General features: G+C 39.7%; 1 protein-coding gene and 1 long non-coding RNA gene across 17 annotated transcripts in view; one reads left to right on the forward strand and one right to left on the reverse strand.

Moving 5' to 3' along the window:
• MYLK (myosin light chain kinase) overlaps nt 1-3,923 on the forward strand; it is a 265,973-nt gene extending 262,050 nt beyond the window's left edge. For all 15 annotated transcript variants that reach the window (XM_067738675.1, XM_067738679.1, XM_067738673.1 and 12 more), the window contains one exon: nt 1,902-3,923. In XM_067738675.1, coding sequence (XP_067594776.1) covers nt 1,902-2,152 — 251 coding nt within the window. In that variant the 3' untranslated portion in view covers nt 2,153-3,923. The remainder of the gene's footprint in view (nt 1-1,901) is intronic.
• On the reverse strand, nt 1,846-24,306 carry LOC137225122 (uncharacterized). Of its 2 annotated transcripts, none has more exons than XR_010943695.1 (4): nt 24,225-24,306; nt 6,921-7,012; nt 6,717-6,847; nt 1,846-4,567 (listed from the first exon to the last, which is right to left on the reverse strand). It is a non-coding gene; the product is annotated as an uncharacterized lncRNA (long non-coding RNA). The 2 variants fall into 2 exon arrangements; XR_010943696.1 differs by having other exon boundaries at nt 24,198-24,275.
• Between the last annotated feature and the right edge of the window lie 30 nt (nt 24,307-24,336).

Consider the following 24,336-nt stretch of genomic DNA (forward strand, 5'->3'; position numbering starts at 1 on the left):
CTGCCCACCAAAGGCTCTCAAAGGAAGGCTGGCACAGAGCATAGGATGCAGAGAAGGCAGCTCTGCTGTTAATCACTGGGCTCTGTGACCTTGGGCGGTGATTCAGCTCTTCTGAGCCTCTAGTCCTCATCTGTAAGACACTGTCTAATGCCTTGAGTGGCTCTGGAGACTGTGAGATAACATGTGGAAAGGGGAAACCTTTCAAGTCTTTTAAAGATGTCATGGAGTCAAGGGAAAAGTTGTGGATCTGGTAAGTGCAGAGACAGCCTGCGGTGTGACTTCAAACTGAGGGAAGTTGGGATCCAGGCCCTTGTGCTGTCTTCCCCATGTTTCTCTGCCTGCTAGAAATAACGTGGCCAGAATGAGTTGTTAGAGCTCAAGGGACCCTAAGGGATCTTAGCATAGCACCTGAGAAGTTAGCAGTGTTGGTGACACATAGCATTTCAGTCTCAGCAGACTGCAACATTCTAGAAAGCTAAGTGGCAAGATAAGACAGGCCTCTTTGCTTCAGGTCTGTGACCGTTGTGTGCCAACCAGAGTGGAGGGCTATCTCCCATTTCGGTCAGACCAACTTCCCCAAGGCAGCATAGCACAGGACAGCAGTGATAACGAACCATGCCTCCCACTTTGTAAGATTCTCCAGCAGTATGGCTAGATAATGCCTTTTGGGTAAAGTAACCCAAAGGTAGGGATGAAAAAACAATTTTTCTCCTGCATCACTGTATTACCAAGATGCCTTATAAATGCCTCGCCTACCATAATCTTTCTCTTTTTTCATTCAATTTTTTTTAAAAAGTGGATGTGCTGCCTTTGCTAGTGTGGAAGTGCTCAGATGGGGGGTTCTGCTGAGAGTCCTGGGCCACTGCTTGTAGCTCTCACCATCACCGCTGTCTTTGGGTCTTAAGTTCTTTACTTTTTCCTTTATTTTTTAGAAAATATTATTTCATAATAATTATCTTTTTGCTTTTCTCTTTGGGATTATTTTCTTGGTATTTGCATCACTTTGGATGCTGAGGAGAAAGTAAAGCATATGGATGCTGTTCGTTAAAAGCAAAATTCTACTCGAAAAGAATGTTAGAATTCTTATGTGTAATTTGTATTCTAGCTGGGGCTACAATTTTGTCCTGTAAAACTACTTCTCCAAAGTTTAAAAACCAGTCAGTTAGTATTATTATGTTTTTAAAGACATAAAACATATATTTTAATGCTGAACTTTGCAGCAACATGACTAATGCATAAAATGAGACGAATGAGTCTGTCTTTGGATCAAACTAAGACAAATACTGCTTTCTTTTTCCTAGCAGTATTGTCAGTTCCCCTAATTTATGTTTTACAGGTCTGTTATCATCTTTGAATTATAATTTATACACCATAAAATTCACCCATTTTAAGTATACAATTCAATTATTTTTAGAAATATACAGAATTGTGCAGTCATTACCACAATCCAATTTTTAAACATTTCCATCACCCCCAAAAGATCCCTTGTGCCCATTTTTTCTAACTCTTATTTATTTAAATTTATTTAAGTTCTTTTATACAAGATTAAAAAAAGTTTTCTTTTAATCCAAGAAGATATTTAGCTCCAGGCATGTGGTTGGAACTGGGACAGTGTTCCGGGGAGTTAGCTATATCTGTGTTAAGGTGGGAGGTGGTACAAGCCTTACATGGCTGGGGAACGGGATGCCTGTACAATACCTTATGTGGCGTTTCAGATATTAGTGTTTACAATACATGCCCCTATTCAAATGTAAATATCAAAATAGATGGTAAAAGCCAACATCATAATTTTTTTTCCCTTTACCCCCTTAATCAATAGAGGTAGCTCAAGAGTTTGCATGAACTGATAATAAGTTTTAAATAATAGTTTCTGCAACTTGTGTTCCCTCCCTATGATACAGGATACCCAGACCCTGAGGTCGTCTGGTTCAAAGATGACCAGTCAATCAGGGAGTCCCGCCACTTCCAGATAGACTATGATGAGGATGGGAACTGCTCTTTAATCATTAGTGATGTTTGCGGGGATGATGATGCCAAGTACACTTGCAAGGCTGTCAACAGTCTTGGAGAAGCCACCTGCACAGCAGAGCTCATTGTGGAAACCATGGAGGAAGGAGAAGGAGAAGGGGAAGAAGAAGAGGAGGAAGAATGAAACAAAGCCAGAGAGAAGCAGTTTCTAAGTCATATTACAAAGACTATCTCTCTAAAGCTCAAAAAACCCAAGACAGTAGAAGCACCTAGTGTGATAGATTACTTAGTTAGGTCATTTGGGGGTTGATTCTTCAGCAATAGTGGTTGATACCCAGCAGCGTTACTGAGGGGCATTAATTTAAATTAGCTGGCACCTTAAGATTCTAGTACAGCTAGATTTCATTTTGGGAAATCACCAGTAACTTGCCTGACCAACCAATTTTAGAGAAAAAGTAACATAAGGAAGCTTTATCTGGGCAAAGTCATATAAATTCTCCAACTGAAAGCACTCATGAAAAAACAAGGTCACAGCCCTGCCCAGAGGGTCCCTGGAGATGGGGGTCTCTCCCAGCTCCTACTCCAGAGAACCGGGTCTCCTCCAGTCCTGTAGCACTTCATTCTGCAGGCAGTTGAGCCATTTTAACTTACGAGGCACAATATTTCCAAAGTATACTATAGACATTTGAACTTTTCATTTCCATCCCCTGTTCTACCTGCCAGTTTTTCTGGATCTGGACTTGCCATGAGTTTAAGCATTAGGGATATTACACTTCTTAGTTTCTGAAGACACGTCTCCTGCTCATGGATGACTGGCTTCCTTAGGAAAAACAGAATCTCCTTTCTTCCAAAATCAGTAGGAAATCTAAACTTATCCCCTCTTTGAAGATTTCTACAGGAACCTATGGAAAAAAAATGGAAAAAAAATCCTTGTTAATGTGTTTTTCTGAAACCAGGATTCATACCTGCGCTGTTTTAGAATATCAGCTCTGCATGTGTGGTAAAGATTTTTGTGTTTGAATGTATGAAAAAACAGTTTGCTGAAAAGTTAGTCTTAATTATTTATTGGCCACTATGAAATAGATTTCAGCTATAGAACTCCACATACTTTGGAATCTCATTCAGGATAGTCTGAGTTTAATATACCTTCATTTTTAAACGTGCTCCAGAGAACTCTACTTACCTTATGGATTCCACGAGACTTTTCTTCTTGAATGTGCATCAGTCATGCCTTGCCCCCGACCTTGAAATATATTCTTAACCTGATAAATGCACTCAGACTTGCATCTTTAGGAATTTTTAACTTTCTTTCACTACATTGGCACTTAAATTTTTCTTTATAAAACTTTTTGAAGGGCATAAACAAAGACCATAAACTGATATGCCTAATACATTTCCTCTGTGTGTGTGTAACATTCCAAATACTTTTTTCTTTTCCACTGTTTGTAAAGCGCAGCAGTTTAATATTTCAAGGGACTTTTTGCGAGTTCCTTAAGAACTAATTTTAAATTACTTCAGTGCAATCCTACACAGTATCAACATTAGAATTTTGATGTTACTTAGTCTTATGTTATCTTCCATTCTATTTTTATCTGCTTCTTGCTGCTAGTTTCAAATTGCCAGTATTTTTCTTTTTGCTTTTTAAGCAGTTACAACATTTTTCATATAGCCACAGTATTGCCACAGTTTATTATAATAAAGTGTTTTAAAATTTGATTTAGAGCATTCAAAGCTTTTCTTCATCACTTTTGATTGTGTTTAGACTATAATCTTTGTGTGCATGTATGCTGTATATGTGCGCGCATGCGTGGTGTGTATGTTTGTTTACAGGTTTTTTGATGCCTTCTTGAAGTTGTGTTAATGTTCTCCCAGTTTATTATGCCATCAGAATGGTAAATGAGAACACTACAACTGTAGTTAGCTCACAATTTTTAAATAAAGGCTACCACAGTGCATGCTCTTTGTTCAGTCTTTGCAGCCTTCTTTTCCCTTCCATGCCACCAGTTGTAGACGACCCAAACAGATGTCAGAAACTAAAAACAAATGCTCTGCTGCATAAATGGCTTACATGCTGGGAGAGACTTCCCTGGTGGTCCAGTGGTTAAGAATCCACGCTTCCACTGCAGGGGGCATGGGCTCGATACCTGGTCAGGGAACTAAGATTCCACATGCCTCGCAGAGCAGCCAAAAAAAAAAAAAAAAGGCTTACTTGGTTGTGCTTTACTAAGGAACAGAATGACTTGGGCACTTCTAGTTTATACTGCGTAGCCTAATTTGCACATTTACTTCAAAATTTCTCTCGAGCATCATTTTGGTTCAATTACATTCTAGTATCTACAGTACGCTCATAATGCTAAAATCTGACATTTTTAGTAGGTCACAAAATCATCATCGTCATTAATATTTACCAAGGCTTGGTCTGCATTTGTAACTTTGGTGCAATTTGTTACTAGCAGCCGAGTGCTATCTTTCCATGTCTTGATAGTGAAGCATTTGTTCTCAGGAAACCATCACTCCTGCTTCACAGGAAGTCTGTTTTCAGATATCAGATGGTGGGCCCCCCCCAGGCCTCGAGTATTCAAACAATACTGTAGATATTCTAGAAAGAATCAAGACATACTATTAAATGTTAGACTAGATGATTCTATGATTCCACAGTATAGTCTGGAAAGAATCCATTGTCCAGATAATATTTAAATTGTTTCACTTTTTTAAGGCAACCACAATCCACAAATGTTCCTAGTGAGGAAATTATTATTTTTAAAGAAAAGGACTTTTTATTCCTCGCTAGTGAAAAATGTACCTTATATTCTGAAAGAAAACAATTTCCTTCCATTCCATTCTCTTCCCAAACATATAAAAAACAATCCACTGATTATTCCTTACATCGCAGAGCTTCATATTAAATGAATTTCTATGTATAACTAAAAAGACATGCTGACTGTTGTCAGCTCTAACTTAAAGTCTTTTTATCAAGTTTGAGTTCTACACATTTTAATAAAATCTGTGCTTTTAATACATCTGTGCTATTGAGTATCAATGAGCTAAAGAATAACTGAATTCTAAAGAAACTCAACTCTCCACTTTTCAAGAAAACACAGGTAATACTACTTTCTTTAACCCTTGGGAATGCCTCTGTATTTCGAAAAGGAAGCTAATGTCTGTGACAGTCATTACTGAGGCTCTTTGCCCCCTGGCACATGATTAGGACCACATTCCTGACTCCCTGTGTGAGATGGGAGATGGGGCTGTGTGACTAATTCCAGTCAGCGAGGTAGAAGCAGAAGTGATGTTCATCCCCTCTGGTCCAGAGAATTTAAGTACTGGTGCAAGACTCTCCATAGTGACTGGCAGCATGTCAGATGGTGGCTACTTTATCCACCTAGGTCCCAAGCCAATCCCAAATGAGTACATAACACAAGCAAGAAATAAATCTTTGTTCTTATAAATCCCCAAGATTTTAGCATTCTTTGTGGCTGTAACATAGCCTAGACTATCCTGTTATAAGGTCATCACTGTATTCTAGATCTTTCTGACCAATATGGTAGCCATGACTCACCAGTGACTATTTAAATTTAAATTAATGAAAATAAATACAATTTAAAATTCAGTTCCTCAGCTGCACTAGCCACATTAAGTGCTCAATAATCACATGTGACTAGTGGCTGGCTATCTTATTGTACAGCACAGATTAAAACGTTCTATAAAGTTCTATTAGACAGCACTGTTTTAGATGGACTAGGAGGAAAAGAGAAACTCCAAATTTTACCTTAACTATGCATATCACTTTTCAAATTGTGAAATTAAAACATAAAAGTTTACATGAAATCAGTCTGGAAAGTATGGTCTATAGTTTCATCAATCATATTGGATAACACAGACTCAATACTTACATTATTGTGTTTGATTATTTATGTTCATATATTTTTTCACTTTTTAAGACATTTAAAAAGTACCAGTTCTGTGCTTCTCACCACAAAATCGAAATAGAGACCTGCAATTCACAAGCAATTACCAGATTACTTGTGATATGAAGCAACCAGTTAGGCAAAAAATCTCTGGTGCTTTTGGAACTTGTAGCTACTTGAGACAGGGGAGCATCCAACAGGGACAACTGAGATAGCAGAGAAAGAGACAGCACCCCTGGGGCAAGATTTCCGACAGTGAACCAAAAGGAAGGGGGAGGGGCCATCCTGATAGCTACAGTCATTTTAACCTTAGTGGCTTTGATCATAACTCCCTTCCCATTGGAACTGGAAATACCCAGGAGATCTACAGCACTTAGAGACAACAGTCAGTTTCTAACTGCTGGTTGTTTGAAATTTTAGCTCACAGGCCTTGCCAGTGTTCCAAATGCTTGTACATCGCAAGGTGGGCTTCATGTCAGAGATCACAGCCCCAGTAGTGACCACACAGAAGTACATGAGAACTCTTCACAAGACATCATTATTTGACTCTCTGGGACTAGATTTCTTCCAGCTGGAGATAACTAAGGAAGAAGAAGGTTACAAGTTAACCTAAAAGTCAATTCATTATTATTAGCTTCTTTTGGGCAGACATCAGTAGCTTCCAACAGTTAAGAGACAGGTTAAGCTATAGGGCTTCTTCACAGTCTTGCTCCAGATGGTATGTTACAATGACCAATAGCCTCTGGTCAGATTTAACAGACATTTATTAGCAAGCAGTCATACAGCCTATTCTGTAAGCTCCATGAAGTCCCAGATCTGTCTCTCCAGAAAGCATCTCACCTGTTCACTGAAAGCAAGCACTGCAGGATATGAGGGGTAGGATCTAGCTGACCTGGGAAATCAGCCAAGTGGAATCAGTTCCAGCTCTGCTTCTCACTGGAGTTGTGTAGCTTGTGCTTCAGCTTCCTCACCTATAAAATTAGAGAAATTATATTTCCTCCTTCACAGATCGTTATAAAAATTAAAAGAGCTCATGCACAGTACCTGATCCTTACGGTCAGCTCTATCCTTCTAGCACTCGGAGATGCTAAGATGTGTCAGGAACATCCTCTACCCGCAAGGAACTGATAATACTTCTGTAGAAACAAAACAAATATGTGGAAAAGTTATACACTAATGAAAGATGGAAAGAATTATTGAAATTCCACCCACCTCCGGAAAAACATCTTTGTAACTGAAAGTGCACATACAGCTGTATGAAACACAATTGCTCTGAGTTTAGGAAATGCTACAACTGCCTTCTTGGTCTCCGGAAAAGTTTTAACTTCCAGTCTCTAAATACTCTCTTCTTCATAGTCAAAAGAGAAAAGCTCATCTGACCTTATGAGTCTTAATTTCCAATCAAGAGGAAATTTCTCAAAGTTGGCTTGACTTTAAACACACACTTAACCTTTAATCCCCAAAAGTTCTCTAATTTTTAATTCATATTTACAAAAGCTAATTCACATTGACTTGTTTCTGGCAGTATATTAACCACAGAACAAATAGGGCTCTGCTAGGCAGTCCCAGGAAAAGACTAGGTAGACACCTTTTTTAAGTTGTCTAGAAAGCTCAAAATGCTCCTATTTTCTGGAGGATCAAGAGATTAAGGGTTTAGAAAATGGGAAGCTACCATAGTCGAGAGAAGACCAAACATGAACTCCAGAAGACAAGCAGTAACCGTTCTCTTCAGAACCCCATTAAACCGAGAGTGAAGGAATACTTTTTATTAAAGCTATAAACCCCTCAAAGACAAATATGGGAGAAGAAAGATGAAAAATACCAGAATTTTGGAAGGTGGAAAGCAAACAGATGAGCAGGTAACTTACTTAGAGCACAGAAGCTGAAACCTGACTTCCTGCAGAGAAGAAGGCCAACAGGAAGGCAAGTCAGTTTTACTCTGAAGAAGCCTAAAAGGTTAGAGACTGAGGGAACCATGTACCTATGAAGGGGAGCCTCAAAAGGAATGTAAGGCATCAACTCACTGATGCATTGAGGTCATTGCAGGTCAAAAGTCCAACCAGGAAATCAATGCAGAAGTAGGATGGGATATATAGGAGTTAGGACAGACAAGGGTCCAGAGTCCAGGAAGTCAGTCTGAACACATCAATAGTACCCACGTTCAAAGTACAGAAAAGAGCCTGATTCTGGAAAGGCATCTGCTTGCTCAAGGAGTTTTTAAACACAGATAAAGTCATTTAAAGTTAAATTGGTTGTCCAAGAAGCCAAATCATTTAGACTTTTAATAATGCACCCTGTTAATGAGGGAGATCAGCTCGGTGCTTTGTGTCCACCTAGAGGAGTGGGATAGGGAGGGTGGGAGGGAGACACAACAGGGAGGAGATATGGGGATGTATGTATATGTATAGCTGATTCACTTTGTTATACAGCAGAAACTAACACACCATTGTAAAGCAATTATACTCCAATAAAGATGTTAAAAAAATAAAATAGAAATAAAATGCACCCTGTTAATGAATGTCTTATATTCATTTATTTAATGTAGAAGCTCAGTTAACTAATTTCCATTTAATCCAACTTGCCCAACCTAACCACAATTTTCATTCTTTCTGTAAAATAAATGAACTGGAGCCCACACACTTCTGTTCTACTAACTGATGGCCACTGAGTAGTATTATTTACCAAGAGTCAATTGGATTTGTTCTTAAACTTCTTTATGCCAGTTGTACAACTGTAATTACATAATTTAATTATTATATAAATCAATAAAAATGGGGTGCTAAAGGGAAGAGAAGCTGTTTCTATGGAAACTAAATTGAGGCTAGTGGTCATACGTGGCAGATTGGACACCTGAACTTATCTCCTGCCTCCCAAAACCTCACTAAAATGAAAGTAAAGGCACAAAAGGCATTAAACCCACAGGGCAAAGAATAAGAGAGGTGATACATTAGACTTGAGTTGTTGACAAAATTTTGGGATAAACTAATTGGTAAGTAATTTCGTTTCAAGTTTTTCCACACTGCAAGCATCTTCGGGGAGAAACCGTCAAAAAGCAAGGTGAGTCCTACCACAGAACAAGGCAAAAAACAGGAATTAGATTGACTGTCCCCCCTCCATCTCCTCCCTTAGCCGACAGGCCCTCTGACAGTCTCTCCTCGAACGCTGGCAGGAAAAGGGGTCTTTTAAAGTTAGACCAGAGGGAAAAAATAAATAAAGTTAGACTAGAGAAGCTGTAGACTGGTGGACAGCAGGCACAACTGAGAGTGAGAAGTAGCAACTCAGAAAACACAGGGATCGGGCAACAATCCCAACAAAGAGAACATCAATGTGTTCTCTGTATCTATGATGTTGGTTGGGTTTTTGTTGTTCTTGTTGTTGTTGTTTTATATTCCACATATAAGAGAGGTCACACAGTATCTGGCCTTCTCTGTCTGACTTATTTCACTTAGCATAACGCCCTCGAGGTCCATCCATGTCACAAATGGCAAGATTTCATTCTTTTTTATGAAAATTTTATATATATATATATATATATATAAACATCTTTATCCATTATCTGTTGATGGACACTGAGGTTGTTTCCATATCGTGGCTATTGTAAATTATGCTGCAATGAACATGGGGGTGCATATATCTTTTCTAGTTAGTGTTTTCATTTTCTTCAGATAATGCCCAGAAATGGAATTGCTGGATCATATAGTTATATGATCACATAGTTATATTTTTAATTTTTTGAGGAAACTCAATACTTTTTTCCATAGTGGCTGCACCAATTTACATTTCCACCAACAGTGCCCGAGGGTTCCCTTTTCTCCACGTCCTTGCCAACAATTGTTCTTTCTTGTCTTTTTGATAAAGTCATTCTAACAGGCAGGAGGTGATGCTTCATTGTGGTTTTGATTTTCATTTCCCTGATGATTAACGATGCTGAGCATCTTTGCAGGTACCTGTTGGTCATCTGTATGTCTTCTTTGGAAAAAAAAATGTCTATTCAGATCTTCTGCCCATTTTTTATTATTATTATTATTTTTTTGCGGTACGCAGGCCTCTCACTGTTGTGGCCTCTCCCGTTGCGGAGCACAGGCTCCGGACGCGCAGGCTCAGCGGCCATGGCTCACGGGCCCAGCCGCTCCGCGGCATGTGGGATCTTCCCGGACCAGGGCACGAACCCGTGTCCCCTGCATTGGCAGGCGGACTCTCAACCACTGTGCCACCAGGGAAGCCCCCATTTTTTAATTGGATTGTTCTTTTGCTATAGAGTTGTATGAGTTCTTTATATATTTTGGATATTAATTCCTTATCAGATATATGATTTGCAAATATTTTCTCCCATTCAGTAGGCTGCCTTTTTATTTTGTTGATGGTTTCCTTTGCTGTAACAGAAGATTTTTAGTATGATATAGTCCCATTTGTTTATTTTTGCTTTTGTTGCTTTTACTTCTGGTGTCATTATGTGTGATAATGTCATCACTCTGACAGCTTACATATTCTTGTGATTTAAATTTTTCTTAGTTTTGATTTCTAATATGGATAATATAAAGTAGTTATAAACCACATAAATAAAAGTTCTTTAGGGGCCTCAATAATCTTTAAGAGTTTGAAAACCACTATTCTAGGCGATGATTTAATCCTAAATATAGCTAGGCAGTGCACTTTACTCTGAAAATCCCAGGCAGCACCCAAAATGTAACCAATACTACTGTTGTCTCCTCTTCCTTTTGAGTTTCCCACCAAAATATTCAACTCACACAAAAATATTAAAGAATTTACTGATTTTGTAAGGTAGGTAAGGTAAATAAGGGAATTCATATTGATCAGCATTTCATTTGAAAAATCCTCCCAGACCTGTCTCTTCTCCTAGGTTTCTCTCCTCTTCTCTTTATCTTTCAAGCTCTTCCCTCCCCACTTTGCAGGGCAATTTAAGTACATCCAAGATGGGGGTAGAAAAAACCAACATGTCACTGCTATCTACCCTCATTAGAAGACATAAAGGGATTCATTTTTGATAAACTTAAAGAAAAAAATTTACTCACAAAACCACTCATTGGGGAAAGAAAAGCAGAATACATATAAACAGAAAGAACATTAAAAAAAAAAAAACCTAGGGCTTCCCTGGTGGCACAGTGGTTGAAAGTCCACCTGCCGATGCAGGGGACACGGGTTCGTGCCCAGGTCCGGGAAGATCCCACATGCCGTGGAGCGGTTGGGCCCGTGAGCCATGGCCGCTGAGCCTGCACGTCCGGAGCCTGTGCTCCGCAATGGGAGAGGCCACAACAGTGAGAGGCCCGCGTACCGCAAAAACAAACAAAACAAAAAACCTAATGCCCTTACTCAGCCAAAGATAAACACTAATAATATATTGGTATATCCCCTTATAGATTTTTTCTCTCTATAGACAGATATACCTAACTGTTATAAAAATAAGATCTTAGTACACACCATGTATAGTCCACTTTTCTACTTAATATATTCTAAACAATTTCCATATCAAATGCATCTCTGCATTATTTCCCCAACTTTTTATTTAAAATTTTTTCAAACTTGGAGAAAGATTGATAGAATAGTTCGATAAACACTCTTAAACCCTTCAGTAGAATACTGTTGGGAGATGATCCACTCCATATTGTTCGGAGATGATCCACTCTGAACATCTCACTTTTCTGGACAATTCAGGTCTTCTGATCAAAAGCATTTACAATCAATTCCAGTATTTGTATAAGGAGCTGAAGGGGATCAGAATGTACCACCCCCCAAATATGCCACTTTGGCATAAGGACTATTTTGAGCTGAAGGCAAGTGAGAAACAGCAGATACAGAAAAAGCTCTCTATCCTCCCCCTATTTGCCTAAAAGCAGGGCATAAATTTCCCTTTGTGAATGTGTCCCCATCCTCTCTCATATATCAGGAAGAGCACAATAACACTTAATCACCAGACACGAGTTGACTCTAAACTCGTCTCAGCCCAGAGATGGCAGCTACATAACAAACTTTACTAAAAACAACCCTTATCTTCCATTAATTTTCCCCACAAGCTTACCTTCCCACAATTCACTGCCCATAAAAACCTAAACCCACGTTCCTTTGTCTTGTCACTTCTCCACAAACTTATTGCTCTTTGTTAAAATGGTATATAACCCTCTGGGTCTGACCACCTCTTTGGGGTTTTCACTTCATTTCTGTGAGGCTCCCCACATGTATATGAAGTAAACCTTTTTCTCCTGTTAATCTTTTATCAGTTCAATTCGCAGGGTCCCAGACACTGAACCTAAGAGGGTAGAGGATAAAGGGTTTTTTTTTTTCCTCCCCTACAGAGACATTCCAGTAGGGTAAGGATTAGATATGTTTCTCTTCCCAGAGATGTTCAGAATAGTAAAGATAAAGACCTCTCCTTCCCATCTTGGAGAAGACTGGCTTACATTCTAGAACAAAGACAAGGTTTCTCTCTCTTTGGAGGGCAGGAGAGACAGGTCACCAGCAGCCATATATAAGATCAGAGTTTCCTAATATTTGTATAAGGAGCTGAAGGGGATCAGAATGTACCACCCCCAATATGCCATTACAGGGTTCCTCTCCTGTAATGCACCCCACTGCATATGCAGGTGTACCATCTGGCCCTCACTATGTTGCCCTGTGTGGATGGGGCTTGGTAACCAACATAAGATGTTGCTCTGGCTGCTGCTTTTGCCATAAATGATAAACTGTTTTTGTTTTGTGGCTCAGACGGCTCATTATTTGTGTGTGTGTGTGTGTGTGTGTGTATGTGTGTATGTAACAGTATAATATATATATAAATAACATGTATATTTTATTTTATATATATAAACATACACATACATACATACATCCTCTTCCTGCCCCTCTATCTGGACCCAGACTAACCCCCACACACATACCTTAAGCCACAAAGTACACCCTGAGAGCAAGCTCTGCCCTGCTCCTCTTCCTGTGAAACCCCACACTCCATCCACCTGGACCAGGCCCCAGACCATGTGTGTCCCCCATGGTATTCAAAAGAAGAGAACATTTCCTCATTGAGGGACCTGGGTGAAGAGGCCAGCTTCCTCAGCACAGGGTACTGGAACTTGGGCTGGGTCACAAAGAGAGAACAATGCCTTGAGGCTGTCCTTTGGGAGGAAGACCCCAAGAATTGGCAGTAATGGTCTCCAGGGACAAAAATCTGGAGCCCCTTGCTGCGGCTGGGCCCTGAAAGAAAAATATACATGAAAATACGAGAGTGTGTGGGGTGGGGGCCAGGCCACCTTGTTAGCTTGCAGGCAGAGTAGACATTTCTGACCTGTTATAGTTTTTGTCTTAACAATCACATCATTTTCCACATTTGCCCTTTGCTCACAATTTCTCTCACACTTGTGCTCTCTGTTACACACACACACACACACACTTTATTTTTGCTGAATCATTTGAAATTAAGTTTCTGCAAAATCATTTTTAATGTCTGAATGTTACACTATTTTAAACCTCTATCATAATTTAACCAGTCTGTACTGCTGGACATTTAGATTATTTACAACAGTTTGGTACTGTAAATAGCATCGTGATGAGCATTTGTAACTAACTAAATCTTTTTTCACACCCTAAATTTCTTAAGATAAACAGACTCACAGACAGAGAGAACAGACTTCTTGTTGCCAAGGGGAAGGGGAGTGGGGGAGGGAAAGACTGGGAGTTTGGGATTAGCAAATGCAAACTATTATATATAGGATGGATAAACAACAAGGTCCTCTACATGGGAATAGAATCTAAAAAAGAGTGGAGATACACACACACACACACACACACACACACACACACACACACACACACATATATAACAAATTTACTTTGCTGTACGGCAGAAACTAACACAACGTTGTAAATCAACTATATTCCAATAAAAAATTTTTTTAAAAAATCAAGGTCCTACTGTATAGTACAGGGAACTGTATTCAATATTCTGTGATAAACCATAATGCAAAAGAATATGAAAAAGAATATATATAACTGAATCACTTTGCTGTACAGCAGAAATTAACACAACACTATAAATCAACTATACTTCAATAAAATTAAAAAAAAAAAAAGTTGAGCTAAATCCCTTAAGATAAATTCCAAGAAGTGTACTTATTGGGTCAAAGGACATTCATGGTTTGAAGGTTTTGCTATGTATTGTCAAGCTGCCTTCCAGACAGTGTTATCAGTCTGTACATTCAGTAGCAAAATTTAAGAATACCCATGTCCTTATATCCCTGCTAACAGTATTATTTTTATCTTTGACATTCTGAAGAAGAAAAAAAAAGGGGGCATCTATCTCATCATTTTAATCATCATTTGTTCATAAATGTTATTTATCTTCATTGGTGTGTTTATTAACCATTTATAAGGAGACCTATGGCCTGAAGCTGATCATAGAAAGTCATCAAGTACTAAGGCAGCTATCTCACAGTCTCTCATAGAGCGTCTCCTCTCTCCACATCTGCTCAGGTGTCAGCTCAAATTCTCAAAAGAATAATGTGATATAACCTTTTCATATTAGTCATATCACTGGCCATTCTATGGGCTAACTGGAAGTTTAGAGTGGAATTTAGAGTTTGAATCCTATCACTCACCCCTCCTTTTCTGCAGGGTTTTGTATGATAATGAAACTATAACAATTCAGGAAGGTGGGGAATGACCTCAGCACCATCTCCTATCTGGCCATTAACAGAGAGCCCTCTACATGAAAAGATACTCAACATCATTAACTATTAGAGAAATGCAAATCAAAACTACAATGAGATACCACTTCATACCAGTCAGAATGGCCATGATTAAAAAGTCTACAAATAACAAATGCTGGAGAGGGTGTGGAGAAAAGGGAACCCTCCTACACTGTTGGTGGGAATGTAAGTTGGTACAGCCACTATGGAAAACAGTGTGGAGGTTCCTCAGATAACTAAAAATAGAATTACCATAGGATCCAGCAATTCCACTCCTGGGCATATACCTGGACAAAACTATAATTCAAAAAGATACATGTACCCCTATGTTCATAGCAGCACTATTCACAATAGCCAAAACATGGAAACAACCTAAATGTCTATGGACAGATGAATGGATAAACAAGATGTGGTACATATATACAATGGAATACTACTCAGCCATAAAAAGAACGGAATAATGCCATTTGCAGCAACGTGGATGCAACTAGAGATTATCATACTAAGTGAAGTAAGTCAGAAAGAGAAAAATACCACATGGTATCACTTATATGTGGAATCTAAAATATGGCACAAAGGAACCTACCTACAAAACAGAAACAGACTCACAGACACAGAGAACAGACTTGTGGTTGCCAAGGGGGAAGGGGGTGGGGGAAGGACTGGGAGTTTAGGATTAGCAGATGTAAACTATTATATACAGGATGGATAAACAACAAGGGCCTACTGTATAGCACAGGGAACTATATTAAATATCCTGTGATAAACCAAATTGGAAAAGAATATAAAAAAAGAGTGTCTATATGTGTATAACTGAGTCATTTTGCTGTACAGCAGACTGGCACAACATTGTAAATCAACTACACTTCAATAAAAAAATAATAAAAGAAAAAGAGAGAGCCCTATAAGGGTATGTTTTGGGGCACGTGACCAACCATGGAGATTGCTGACATCTGGACTTTCAGCTTCCTGAATTGAAGATAGCCTGGCCAGTAGCACAGGGCTGATCAGAATTACACCCTACTCCCTATTCCCAATCACAGACAGAGAAACTAGAAAAGAGAGAGAATGGTGCACTGCAGGGCAGAAGTAAGAGTCAGCCTGGCTGCCTTTCCTGACTGTGCAGAATCTCTCGTCCCCCGGTTAAAACATGGCCCAAAGAATTTCACAGATCTTAATCATATTACTCTTTCCTCCTCCCTGTGGGGCCAGATATGTTTATTTCTGATATCTCCTGTGATGGGTGTCTTTCATTTTTGGCCACCCAGTATCTAAACACACTTCCTATTTGGAGGTAATTCCAATAAAGAAGCTCAAGTGTGGGCAAATAGCCCCTTTCCCATCTGCCTTGTCTCTAGAATTTGGGCATGTCAGCTTCCAACAATATGCTCCTACCTACAACCTCGACTCTGGAGTGAATAACACAGAGAAGTAAATGGCAGTTTAGAATCTTTCCAGAGGTGACAGAGGAAACAATAATGGCAGCATCCAATGCCCAATGGTGGCTGTGCCAATGAGAGAAGTTGTTAGATACTAACCAAACTCTTCCTGTGTATTGATTTGGTCTCTATTTTTAGATGTCTAATTTCCCTTGGCTCCTGTCGATGTTCCAAACCTTATTCTTCAGCTTTTCCATCAATTTTGTGAGCTATCCAATGTCCTTTCAATACACTCCTCTCTAACTAACCAGTTTTGGTCTCCATTGTTCAGGAAGCTGGAAATCTGATTAGTACATAACCTCTTTTGTACAGAAGTTGCCTTTTTTTATGGAGATGAAAAGATGAGGAAGAGGGGTGCCTCCCTATCAATAACTCCTGGATCAGGTGCCCAGCTCAAGTCCAGAAGTATCCACTATCCTGAATGTGTGATAAACATTTCATTGCTTCGTTGTATAGTCTTACCATCTGTATATGTATTCCTATCTGTAGTCAAAGGGATGAAGATAATAGGGTACAAAACATGGCCACTATCTGTCACCAGGGTTTTGCCTCAGCAGCTTCCCTTTAAAAGAGGTGCCAGGGACTTCCCTGGTGGTCTAGTGGGTAAGACTCCGTGCTCCCAATGCAGGGGGCCTGGGTTCAATCCTTAGTTGGGGACCTAGATCCCGCATGCCGCAACTAAGACCCAGAGCAGCCAAAATAAATAAATAACTAAATAATTTTTTTTAAAAAAAAAGAGGTGCCAGCGATGCTGTCCCCTTAACATCTTTTTTTAAAAATATATATTTATTTATTTATTTTTAGCTGCGTTGGGTCTTCGTTGCTGTGCCTGGGCTTTCTCTAGCTGTGGCGAGCAGTGGGTACTCTTCATTGGAGTGCACGGGCTTCCCATTGCAGTGGCTTCTTTGGTTGCGGAGCACGGGCTCTAGGCGTGCGGGCTCAGTAGTTGTGGCCCCCGGGCTTTAGAGCGCAGGCTCAGTAGTTGTGGTGCACAGGCTTAGTTGCTCCGCGGCATGTGGGATCTTCCCGGACCAGGGCTCGAACCCGTGTCCCCTGCATTGGCAGGCGGATTCTTAACCACTGCACCACCAGGGATGTACCCCCTTAACATCTTTATTATACCCAGATTAACTACAATAGCTTCTTACATGATCATCCTGATGCAGTATTTCCTACTATCAGGACTCCTCTTTATTTTTCATTATATATCATTTATGTATATCAAGCATATAAAGTATATCTAACATATAAAGTATAAGCAAAAAGCACCCAAAACATAAATATACATCTTAATGAATTATCACTAAGGGAAAAACCTATATAACCACCACCCAGGTGAAGAAATAAAGCATTTCCATTACTCCCAGAACTCCTCTCCCTGCCACTCTCCGAATCCTTGCTACTTGTCCCCTCTCGGTCATAAATTCCTCCCTCCCCACTATCCACCTATCTTACCTATCCTGAGTAAGTATCCACTATCCTGACTTTTGTGATGATAATTTCTTTGCTTTTCTTTAGTTTTACCACCTGTGTATGAATCCCTTAAACAATATAATTTTTCATTTAGCCTGATTTTTAACTTTAGATGAATGAATCATACTGTATGTATTCTTCTGTGCCTTACTTCTTTCACTCAATATTGTTTGAGATTTCTCTGCTATAACTGAATAGAGCTGCAATTTGTTCACCTGCATCGCTGTAAAGTATCCCATCGTAAGATATACAATTTATTTATTTATTCTACTGTAGATAGATGTGTTCCATTTAGTGTGGGACTATAACGAAAAATACTGCTTTGAATATTCTGATATATGTACCCTAGGGAATCTTTAAGGCCATCAACCTAGCATTAGAAAAACAGTCATGGGATATGTGTATCTTTGACTTTCCTAGATAATGCCAAACTGCTTTCCAAAGTGAATGTGCCAACTTGCCACTTGCAGTCCCCTCACCAACAGCTGGTGTTATCAAACAGTTTCATTTTACCCACTCCAGAGAATGGCTAATGGTATCACACTGTGCTTATAATTTTCATTTCCCTGATTAATAAGAGGTTGAACATATTTGCATATGTTTACTGGTCATTTATATATTTTTTGCCCACGTTTTCAATGTAATTATCTCTTACAGATTTGAAGGAGTTTTCATACGTTGTGGAGACTAGTCATTTATTAATTACATGTGTGGCAAATATCCTCTCCCACTCTGTACCTTGCTTTTTTTTTTTTTGCTTGTTTTATGCTATCTTTTGATGAACAAAAATCCTTTACTTTAATATAGTCAAAGTAGCAACCTTTTCATTTACAGTTGGTACTTTTTATATCTTGTTTTAAAATTCTTTTCTTACCTTTGAGGTCATAAAGATATTCTCCTATACTAATTCTAAAAGCTTTAAATGTTGACTTTCACATTTTAAGTCTAGAAATGATTTTTGTGTATAGTGTGAGGTAGGAAATTTTTTTTTCCCATACGAATATCCACTTCTCCCAGAATCATTTACTGGAATGTTCATCTTTTCCCTACTGTATCTCTGTCATAAATAAAGTGACTATATATGTGTGGGTCTGTTCCTGGACTCTCTATCCTGTTCTATCAGTCTATTTGCCATCCTTATGCTAATACTATACTGTCTTAATTGTAAAACTATAGTTTACAATAAATGTAGTTACCTTGTAGAGCAAGTTCTCCCAATATCCTGGTAATTTTTGGACCATTAAAATTTCCATATAAAATCTCAATCTGCTTCTCAAATTCCACAAAAATCAAAACAAACAACAAAAACTAGTTGGTGAAATTTTGATTGCGATTGCATGCAATTTATAAATTAATTTGGGGAGAACTGTCATCTTTACTGTATTGAGTCTTCCAATCTATGAACTCAGTATCTCTCCACTTATTTAGGTCTTCCTTAACATCATCCAATAATGTTTTATAATTCTCTACGTAGAATTGGAACAGTAGCACAGAGGCCATACCTCTTAAATTATGCATACCTGTTTAAAATTGTTGTTCTCCTGGTGAACAGAACAGTTTATTATGAAAGATTTTACCTCTAGTAATGCTTTTTGGCTGCTATCGATACAGATGTATTACTGTATTAGTTTTCAATTACTGATGTAACAAATTACCACAAACTTAGTGGCTTAAAAAACAATACAAATTTATTATCTTATAGTTCTGTAGATCAGCAGTCCAGTACAGGACTCACTGGGCTAAAAGCAAGATGTTGGCACGGCTGCATTCCTTTCTGAAGGCTCTAGGCAAGAACCTACTTCCTTGTGTTTTCCAGATTCTGGAAGCCCCTTCCTCCATCTTCAAAGCCAAAAACACTGCATCTCACTCTGACTTTCTTCTGTAGTCACACTGCCTTCTGGCTGACTGATTCTTCCTCCGCCTCCCTTTTATGATTACAGAGGACCCACCCAGGTAATCCAAGATGATCTCCTCATCTCAGGGTCCCTGATTTAATCACATCTACAAAATCCCTTTTGTCAAGGAAGGCAACTTCTATGGTCTGAATGTTTATGACCCCCTCAAAATTCGTATGTTGAAATCAATGGGTTGTGCCCAAATAGAAAAAGCCCTAGAAAACTCACTTGATTAGTCTCAGCCCTAGCACTGGCATTAGCATTTACCTTCAGAGAAATCCTGGCTTTTGCTTTTACTAACTGATCACTGTTCTGGTTTCAATTTCCTATTCTTTACCATGCCCAACATAAGCCCTCACTCCACTTCTGATCCCCACTTTGGAGATACCCTTTACTTTCCTGCAAATTCAGCAATGGTTTAAAGAATGTTTATCATTTTTCAAGTCTTTGGGGTTTTCTCTCTCTCCCTCCCTCCCTTTCTTTTGGTAATGGAATGTGGTAGGCTGAATAATAGCCCCCAAATATGTCCATGCTCTAACCCCCAGACTGTTATTTATAAGGTAAAGGGGACTGGCAGATAAGATTAAGTCAAGGATTTTAAGATGGGGAGAGTATCCCTGACCATCAGGTTGGGCCCAATGTAATCGCAAAAGTTGTTGTAAGAGAGAAGCAGGAGAATCAAAATCAGAGAAGGTATTCCAACAACAGAATCAGAGATTGGAGAGACTGGAGAGATGTGACTGTAGCCAAGGAATGCCAGCAACTTCTAGGAGCTGGAAGAGGTAAAGAATGGATTCTCCCTTGGAGCTTCCAGAAAGAACCAGCCCTGCCAACACCTTGACTTTATCCCTGAATCATTTTGGACTTCTGATCCACAGAACTTTAAGACAATAAATTCCATGATGTGTCAAGCCACTAACTTGTGATAATTTTTTACAGCAGCAATAGGAAACTAATAAATGGGAGTTGATTTTTCTTTTCGGATAATATTTTCAACCTATAACTATTTAAAAACCTGATTCATTACCATGTCTTAGTTCAAATTTAAATTCCTCAGTCCAGCAATCAAGTCCCAACTATTTATTTAGACTTATTTTTATCCCTTCACCCTTGTTAGCTTTCTGTAGACACAACATGGCTGTGTCCTCTTACATTTTTTACCTTTTATCTTCTCTCACTTTAATGACTTTCAACCTTTTCATAACACATCCCTATGATTATGTTTGAGACATGCCTTCGAGAAGATTTTCCTGACTTCTCTCCTCACAACAATACTGCTTTGTAGTCCTCAGAAATAATGTTTATTTAGACCACTCTAACCTGCTTAACATTCTCAATTATTCTTTGAATGTAGCAATTCTCCCAATACTCGGCTTGGAGTAAGATACTTGGAGGCATATAATATGCATTCAGTATCTGTTGTTTTTATCTGCTGTATTAGTTTTCTGTTGCTGCAGTAACAAATTACCACAAACTGGGTGGCTTAAGACAAATTTGTTCTCTCACAATTCTCTAAGTCTGAGATCAAGGTATTGCAAGGCAAGTCTGTACTACCTCTGGAGGCTCTAAAGGAGAATCCATTCTTTGCACCTTTCAGATTCTGGTGGCTGTCAACATACCTCGATTTGTGGTTCATCACTCCAATCTCTGCCTCTGTGGTCACACTGCCTCCGTGGTCACACTGCCTCCTCCTCTTCCTGTGTGACTCTTTTTCTCTGTGTGTCTGTTCTATAAGGATATGTGATTGCATTTAGGGCCCACTGGATAATCCAAGATTATCTTCTCATCTTAAGATCTTTAATTTTAATGTATTTTCCAAATACGGTAACATTCACAGATATTTGACATCAATGAGGGGGGGCATTTTTCAGCCTACCATACCTGCCCAACATCTATTCTCTTCTTCTGATAACAACTCCCTTATTACTTCTGGGGGAACTATACCCCCCAAATGTGGGGGATGTATAAACTCAATTTATATAGTTTGGGTGAAGCCTCCCTCCTCCTGCTATGTGTATATGACAAAGACCTGGCCAGTCAGCATATTGTATCCCCTTTGGTTGCAATGATTGGCTCAGTGATGGGCATGTGAGTCAAACTAAAGAGATTACTTTCCAGGGCTTTTATTGGAACAAATGGGATAGAGCTGTGGTTTGTTGTTGTTGTTGTTCTGGGACTGCTAGATTAAGCAAAAGAAATATATTGACTCTCTTGCTGGGGAGAATAACGAGAAAACCCACAAAATTGAAGGAAAAGCATCAAGTACCAGACCTCAGGGACTGGAATGAAGACCCAAAGCCCTCAAAACACAGAGTCCCTCGTGTTTGCTTGGTTTCTCCTCTCCCCACATGGAAGGGAAGGTGACTGTCTGGAGCCAGGAGCGCAACCTCTTATTTTTAATAATCCTGACAAAAAGATGAACACTACACTCCAGCATCCTCATATCAATTTCACAGAAGAACTCTAATGAGCTCTGCTTGTGTCATGATAGTCCTAAGGCTTGAAATAATTACTTTTGCTAGAGAAATCATGCTTGATCCAGACAGAATCATGTTGCTGGCAATGTGTCAGGCAATGAAGGGGAAAACACAAACAACTCAAACAAACCACTACTACAAGAAAATACCACTATTCCTGTCTAATGAAACTTGTGGTCTATTGGGGAGAGAAGTCACATGAGTAAATATAAAATTACCGTGGCCTGTGTCATGAGAGGAAGTACGTGGAGACAAGGTGAATGACTCATTCCAGAAGTTTAGGGAAAGTGATGGCAAACTTAGATCAGAAGGAGGAAGGTAGGGATGGAGATTCTAGGCAGAGAGAACAACAGGCTCAAAGCCCCTGTGGCAGAAAGGCTCATCACTCATTGGAAGAACTAAGCTAAAGGTAGTATGTCTAGGGAGAGCATGGTGTGACGTGAGACTGAAGAAGCAGGTAGGAGTTAAGACCACGCACATTATTGTGGGTCACATTAAATATTTTATACTTTACCATAATTGCCATTAAAAGCCATTTAAATGTCATAAGAGAGTGGGGGGAAGGTAGTAGAAATGAACAAGTTTGTATTTGGAAAAGACTGTGACTATACTGGAGAGAACAGACTGGAGTCTAAGTGACTGTAAGAAGATACGTTGAGTTTTAAATTGATTTCCGACAGAGCTTTATGCATTCCTGCCTCCTACTTTCCCACTAAGCAGGTTATATTGGGAAACATATCAGTTAAATGAATGAAAGAAGCTTTTAGATAGTGATTATCTGCTCTGCAAAATGACTCGCTTCTTTATTTCCTTTGCAAAAATTTTTCCCTCTGATCACAGTCTGCAACGTGAGTACACCAACTTGCACTTTAAAGAAGTCAGGAAAACCAGGCAACAGGATCTCTACACAATCGGTGGGGCTGTAAGGATGAGACACTGACAACCGTTTAGTTATTACCTCTCAATCTTTAGATATCTCACGGCTCTAAATACCATCACCGCCCTGATGGCTGTCAAATTTATACCTCTAGTCCACACTTCTTCCTGGAACCTCAGTGTCTATATCTGTCTACTCAACCTCTCCACTTGAATGTCTAATAGACGTCAAGCTCAGCAAGTAAAAGATAAAATCTCAGATTTCTGCCTTCAAAATAGCTTCTTCTACAACTCAATTATTTCAAGCTACTCATAATGTCTTTTACCTCACACTCCACAGCTAACATATCAACAAATCTTATCAGCGCTACTTCTAAAATATGTCCAGAATTCAATTCAGTTTTCATCACCTCAATTGCGACCACTCTGGCCCAAACCACTACTCGCTACGGCCTGGATTACTGAAACAACTTCCTAACTGATAACACTCTTCACCAACTAACACAGTTATTTTCACCTGGCTCCCTCTATAACGTCTGGGAGACCGAGGACTTGGTCTTTCACTTAGTGCCATGAACCCCAGTGCAATCTCGCAGACGCTCCATAAAATAAATACTTACTGGAAAGAATAAATAAGTATCGTATACCACCACATGTACAGTAATTAATTTAAAGAGAGATTTGGGCATGAGAAAATTGACGGTTAGGAGACTTCTAATACAAACCAAAACTAGAACAAAGCAGTGAATGGAAAGTGAGGTCAGCTGGTTGAAGCAGGTTCCCCAAGCTGTCCCGCTTTCCTTAAGCAGACATGTTTTCCATATAAGCCAACATCCCTCTACCTTGGAATACTGTGGGTGGAAAGCTTCTCGCTCCACTCGACACCTCACCCTTAGCCGGCAGCCTAATCGTCTCATCCTCGTCCTGCTTCGACGACGGGCTTCGGCGACGGGCGAGCCCACGCGGCTTCGGGCTGGAAGACGCATTTGGGCATCCTCCAGGCCCTCAAGAATGACACTGGATCCTAGGCCACACGGGCAACTTTAATCGGATAGTAAAAGGGACATAATTCTCGTTGACGTTCTCCACTGTACAAGTAACTTAAAATCAAAAGGCAGGGAATAAACCTTCAGAGACAGAATCTTCAACCCGGCTAGCAGTTAAGATAAATGGCAGTTCCCGCCGGCCTCTAGGGATGATGGGAAGCGAAATCAGCGTAAATTGCCCTGACCCAAAATGGCAGGTTACTCGAACCGCGTGTATAGGGGTGAAGATACGACCACTGCGAGAAGTCAAGATGAGAAGGGAAAATGAAAGCATCATTTTATTAATCCCACACAGAGGCGGAAATTATAGGAGAGAGAATAACCAGGGACGACGAAACAGCCAGACGGCAGAAACAACTGGCCTGTCGAATAAGGCCAAACACAACATTGACCTAATCCAAGATGGCGCCGGAGGTTATTACCGGAAGCGCAAAAGCGGCGGTGATTACCCTGTTCCACGATGGCGGTGGCGACTGAGGCGAGCGGAGGGGCGGGAGGGCCGGGAGCGTCTTTGCCCTCCTCCAAGATGGCGGCAGCCGTGGGCGCTGTCCCTGGCTCCGC

This window comes from Pseudorca crassidens, chromosome 5, assembly GCF_039906515.1.
Source record: "Pseudorca crassidens isolate mPseCra1 chromosome 5, mPseCra1.hap1, whole genome shotgun sequence".
Classification (NCBI taxonomy): domain Eukaryota; kingdom Metazoa; phylum Chordata; class Mammalia; order Artiodactyla; family Delphinidae; genus Pseudorca; species Pseudorca crassidens.